The sequence below is a fragment of the Anabas testudineus genome, chromosome 6, assembly GCF_900324465.2.
Source record: "Anabas testudineus chromosome 6, fAnaTes1.2, whole genome shotgun sequence".
Classification (NCBI taxonomy): Eukaryota; Metazoa; Chordata; class Actinopteri; order Anabantiformes; family Anabantidae; genus Anabas; species Anabas testudineus.
This window is the reverse complement of record NC_046615.1, coordinates 9,204,748-9,210,747: the sequence shown is the minus strand read 5'-3', so window position 1 is coordinate 9,210,747 and position 6,000 is coordinate 9,204,748. Positions and strand designations below refer to the sequence as shown.

Sequence of the window (6,000 nt, the reverse complement as noted above, 5' to 3'; positions counted from 1 at the left end):
TGATAGGTGAGGCGTCCTGTCCTTCTATCCCTCTCCCTGTCCCTCGATATTTCACCTCAACTGCAGTTGGCATCCAAACACACTTTCTTCCTGCATTGCTTTTCACTTTCTGTACATACATCTTGTGTATGGCTGCCTGCACTGCCCTCTATTTTGGGGTGTTAAATATCCAATTTCCCACTGTGCGGAAGCTACTAAACCCAAGTTTGCACGAGGACACCAGAAACCCAACAGGAAGTGTAACCTTTGCGTCTGTTTTGCTTTCTGGAACAACACCCAAACAATTCACGCTTTGATTTTCTACGAGAGTTTGCCTCTTTTAACTTCCATCTGTTCCACGGCTCCAAACAATTTTCTCATGTGCCATCTGTTTCCTCTACTTTAGAGTTTCGAAATATTTCCATTCCCCTTAAAAAACACACAGTTAGGATTTGCATACAGTTCTGGCTTGACACTGACCTCCTGGCCTCATTTTATAAAAAAAACAATTAGATTATTAATAATAACCCCATGTGTTGTTAATGTTACTTGTTGTTGTTTGTTGTTTTCTTTTTACAAATCTCATTAAACACTGTTGGGATAATTAACATCTAGAAGATCCTCTCCCAAGCCTCCATGATATCCCATATTTTCATATAAAGGAAATGTGATTACGCTGTTACCCTCCTCCTGTATAAGTCAAAGTTAAGTTTTAAGTTCAGTATGAGTTGTGGAGTCAGACACCTCCTTTTTCTAGTGCTAGTCCCGTTGGCAGACTGGGAGCCGCAGTCCCGGACTGGCCGACTGGAGCTCTCCGGCTCTCTGCCTCCGACTCCGCCTCTCTCAGCACCAATACGCGAGCCACGGACTCCCCCGCCAGCCTGCCGCCACCCGAAGCCCCTTCGAGCTCCAGCTTGTAAACCTAACCCCCCCCCCCTCCCTCCCAGAACCGGACTCTCTACCAGCGGGACCCCCCCTGTATCTCTGCAGCCAAACGTAGTCCTGATCTGGTCCCGAACAGTCCGGCTGGAGACGGAGAAGCCGCATCGGACAAGTTTTTCTTCTTTGCCCCCATTTTCTGGCCCCGCGGCGGGGCAGGACAGCGAGGGCAGGCCTGGGGGGGGGGAGACAAACGAGACCGTAGGATGTGGATCTGGTACCTTCTGCTAGGTTCTGGGTCCGGCTCAAGAACTGTTGGTAAGTTTTTTTTTTTTTGGAAGCGCACGGAAAGTAACGCTAATGTTGTTGTCGCGGCGCGGACACGCTGGAGCGCAGAGAGGGGGGGTTGGAAGAGGGTAAGGGGGGTGGGGTGGGGGTGCAGAGGAGTCTTTTCATGCTGCCTTGTGTGACTGTTTTCTTTATGAAACGAACTTTTGCAAAAAAAAAAAAAAAAAAAAAAAAAAAAAAAGTTATGCAACTTTCATTTCCATCCACTGAACGGGTTGTTTTTTGGTGATGGTGAGCTGTAGCAGACTGGGCTGCAGCTTCAGACCTTTTCCCTGCATGTCAAATACACTAATGCAGTAATGCATTGCACTGGGTGCATGTTCCCTTCACTTCTCAGTGAGGAATATGTTTTTTTTTTTTTTTTATTTTGCTGCAGACACCCTCTCCCATCCACTGTATGTTTCACTGAGATGAGGTTGATGTGCCCTGCAGGCTTGTTGGCCCCAAAGGTTGTTGACAGGCCAGTGTTGACAAGTCAATCTGTTCTCAGCTCCGCCATGACAGCTGGGGGCCCTGGTGCAGGACACTTCTACTGGACTTTACTCTGCAGGACAGCCAGCTGATTCCCTCTTTTTTTTTTTTTTTTAATGATGCAGCTTTATTTTTGAGTTGCAATCCTAACCAGTGATATCTATCCACTGGTTATTACAATGTGCTGAAAAACTAACTGTCCGTGTCAATGCAGCTTGCTCTGAGTAGTCTGAAATGTGTGTGGTAATCAGAGATTCGCTAGGACGAAGCATTAAACTACATTATAAGTTGAGATACAGTGGGAAAAGTATGGAGAAGAGACAGTTCCTCTGAAAACCTCAGCAGTGATTGCTGTAAAAGGTTGTTCCCAGTGTGAATGGGAGTGAACAGAGTCGTCCTCCCGATGGTTCTGATTTAAGATGTATGCTTTCTGTTTGCTTGCATGTACAAATCATTACCTACAGTCCCCTTGAAACATATTGGATTAGCAAAGCTAGTTCATTTATTTTGGCTGTACACTGAAGCCATTCGGTTTAAGAAGTTGCATTTGAAATAGAGAGAGAAGAATTTCAACTTATTTACTTCTCAGTATGTTAAACAACATAGAACATAACACCTTTAACACCTTTAGTATCAGATCACCCAAATTTCATGTGAGGAAAAGTAGTGGAACATGTGACTGACTGGTGTTTTCTTTTTACCCAGTGGTTTCCTGTGAGATGGATTGTTCTACAATAAATAGTTCGTAAGGCCTACTCTTGGTTTTAGCCTTGGGTTTTGAAACCAACTTGTTGTAAAAAAATGATAACATGAAAACAGAGCTGTTCATGGGAGGAAAGAAAGTCATTTCGAATCGGAGTAAAGAGCGGAACATCAATCAAAAGCATACGTTCTGGAAAAGAAAGAAACCATTGGTGCACTGAGCAGCACAAACAGAATGTGTCAGAGAAAAAAAAAAACAGACAAAAAAAACAGCAACAGCTGATGACAGAACCATTGTGAAAACTGAGAAGAAGCAACAGCTGCTAGCAAACAGTCAGTGACATCACCAGCAACCTCCACTGAGCAGGGTCATCACAAACCAGCATTTGAAGGAGGACTTCATGAGGAGAAGCACAGAGGCCATACCACAAGTCGCAAATGCTTTACCAGCAGTAGGAATCACAGCCCAAGGTTGCAATATGCAGAAAAGTGCAGAGACGAGCCACAAATATTCTGGAGGTTTTATGGATGAGACCAAGAATAATCTCTAGCAATGTGATGTAAAGGCTGCAGTGTGGAAAAAGAAAAGCCATGCAAGCTCATCTGTAAAGTACTGGGGAAGTAGTGCCATGATTTAGGCTGGGAGGGCGGCTTCTGGAACAGGCTCGCTAATTTTTATTGATTCCATAACTCATGACGGTAGCAGCACAATGAATTCAGAGGTGGACAGAACCTGTTTTTCTGTTGTTGTGCAGAGAAATACATCACAACTAATTGGGAGCAGCTTCATCATGCAGCAGGAGAATGGTTCAAAACACTTATCAGAGGGTAAAATGGACAGTTTCAGACTGGTCAATTCACCAGCACCAGCCCATTTTAACATCCATTTATCTGAAGGAGGGTGCTGAAGACAGAGAACCCCCCCCCTTAAAATAAACAACAAACATATGGAGGCTTCAGTAAATGCCCAGAAAAGTATATCAAAAGAAGAAACAGATTGTTTGGTGATGTCAATGAGTCACAGGCTGAAGCTGGAGGGATCAGCAACCAAATATTCCATTTTATTGACTAATAATTCACTTTAAAACTTTTTTTCCTTTGGCAGTCGCATAAACAGAAAGTGTCAGCCAAGGAAACAACAACAGCGGCTGATGACAGAACCATTGTGTGTTTGTATTCCCCAGTATTTTTTGCTCACTTAAAATTTGGGGTCTCTGATACAAAATGTGATTTGAACAATTTGTCTTGTATGTATCTTTAACCTTACACTCAAATGCCTTCAGTGTAAAGCAGAGGCAAATGAATTAGTCTATACTACAAACCTCAGAGTCAGTGGTTTGATTCTCAGTTCTTCCTGGCTACATGTAGAGGTGTCCATGGAGAAGACACTGAAGTCTTGTTGTAGTGCCGACATATACTGTCTGGCAGCTATCCATCACTGTGTGTGTGTGTGTGACTGGTTAAGCATGCACATACTAATTTATTTTTGTCATTGTTAGTCAGAGTGAAGTGTAAATATCATTATATTAGGCGTGGAACAGAGATTTTGTGTGGGATGCCAAACCCCACCCCAGTGTGTTCCGTTGTTAGAGCAAAGGAGCGTGTGCGCATGATTGATGTTAGAAATTTTCTCCCGGAATATTACTGTAGTTTGTTTCCCTCAGTATTGCTTATGTGTTGTCAGCTGTGAATAAACAAATTGTGCTTCAACCTTTTATTAGCTTTCAGTCTGACCAGGGCAATAATACTGTCAACTCAACTGTGTATGTGTAATTGTGTGCATGTTGTATGGGTACCCAGATCTGTATATAAGTTAGAACAGAGCATAGATATTACAGTCAGTATTGTCCTCTCACAGGACATTTCTGTTGGTTTAGATTCTCATCTATGTATAAAACAGCAACATAAAGATAGATGTTCTGTTGCACTATTTCTGCATTTAATTAGACTTAATAACTTAATTACTCAATTCCTCTTAAACCAATAATCGCAATATTGACGTATGAAGATACAGCGGCAGGCATTCGTTGGGCAGAAGCTCCCACCCCACACAGAGTCAGTGCTAAAAATAATAAAATAAAATATGCATGAATGGAATTGAATTTCCAGGGTCCACTAGGTGTACACAAGCTTCAGTGTTTTTCCAAATGTCCTCTGAAGAATCCAAATACTCTGGGAGCAACAGCACAGCGAAGGATTTTGTTTGTATACTTCCACTTACTTTTTGTAAATTGTAAATTGTCCAAAACTATTTTAAAAGAGCCCAAGAATAGAAAAAATAGAAACTGTGCATAAAATGGCCTCTTTAAACATTTCCTCAGTTAACATAAGCGTGCGCTCCATTACCTGCTCTGTTTTACCAGGCCACACACACACACACACGGGCCAGGTGTTAGGAGATTTTCATTCATAAGTAGAGGCAGACTATTTGGGTCATTTCTCCCACTGAACAGAGCAACAGAATCACGTCGTCTCCCGCTTATTGTGCTTTGTGTTCCTGCACTGTGGTTTCCCAGTGACTGTCCAGTTGGCCTGATTAAACATTGTGCTCTGTGCTTATCTTTGCATGTCTTTGGAACAGGAAAGAGAAAAAGACAGTGTTTTCTTTTTTTTGTTGTTCTTTGTGTGTGCACTGGCTGACATGGTTGATATGGTTCTGGCTTTAATGGCACACAGCATTGGAAGACCGGGGATTTAGTCTGGCCGGAGTGGCTTTGATTCAAAGAGGTGTTAAGAAAAATCCCATGCCAGCTTTAACTACTGTAAGCACATACTGTGTGGATTCGGTTTTATCAGTCACATTATGCTTTTTACTAGATAGAAGCCTTTTTTTGTGCATTGTAGAACCAAATTTGTACAGTATGTGTGAGTCATATTGTGTTTCTGTCTGTGTGTGATGTAGGTCCACTGTCCATTCTCTCTCAGCCTCTCTGTTGTATGAGTCATGTTGGTAAATGTTTCATGAACCTTGGGATACATGGATCAAGAGAAACAAAGAGGACTACAATGTACTGTAAAAAGTTAAAAGCCAGCTTATTATGTATTGATTTTGGATTGATCTTAACTAATTTGGCATGCAGTGTTGTGGAGGCTTTGCTAATCCCTGCTCCAGCTCGTCCTTGGTTGCCAAGATAGAACCATGGATATATCTGCTTACTTACTGAACAGAGTTGCTTCTCAAATTCAAGTCAAGTACATTTTTGTTGTATTGTGAATATAGGTAAATGTTGTGTTTAGGATGGATCTGTACCCAGTACATTGTATACAATGTGTAGCTCTTCCCAGTTCAGGTAGCCGTGAGGTTTGGGTTAAAGGTAGGGTTAGGGCCTAGTCTGACATATTTCTTCATTCTTTAATATTAATTCATTCTTTAATATTCATTAAATATGACAACAAACTTTGTATAATTGAAATACTAAACAGACGTACTGTGTTGAAACTCTGCGGCTCTTGGATACAAGATGCAACAAAGATCTATGAAAGAAGTCTGTGATGAACATATTTCTTAATTGCTCCCACACTTTTATTTGTGCACCATGAGGACGGTTAAGCTTTTGGATATACAGTACTCAAATATCAAGGTAATTTAGGGGGGGTAAGACTCTCACAATGTAGACTGTA

At 41.9% G+C, this 6,000-nt stretch overlaps 1 protein-coding gene across 1 annotated transcript in view; it reads left to right on the top strand.

Annotated features, from left to right (window-relative positions):
* Nucleotides 1–762: 762 nt before the first annotated feature.
* The window catches only part of ldlrad3 (low density lipoprotein receptor class A domain containing 3), a 64,961-nt gene continuing 59,723 nt past the window's right edge, over nucleotides 763–6,000 (top strand). The window contains exon 1 of the mRNA XM_026366559.1: nucleotides 763–1,176. Within this exon, the coding sequence (XP_026222344.1) occupies nucleotides 1,125–1,176 (52 nt within the window). The 5' untranslated portion in view covers nucleotides 763–1,124. The remainder of the gene's footprint in view (nucleotides 1,177–6,000) is intronic.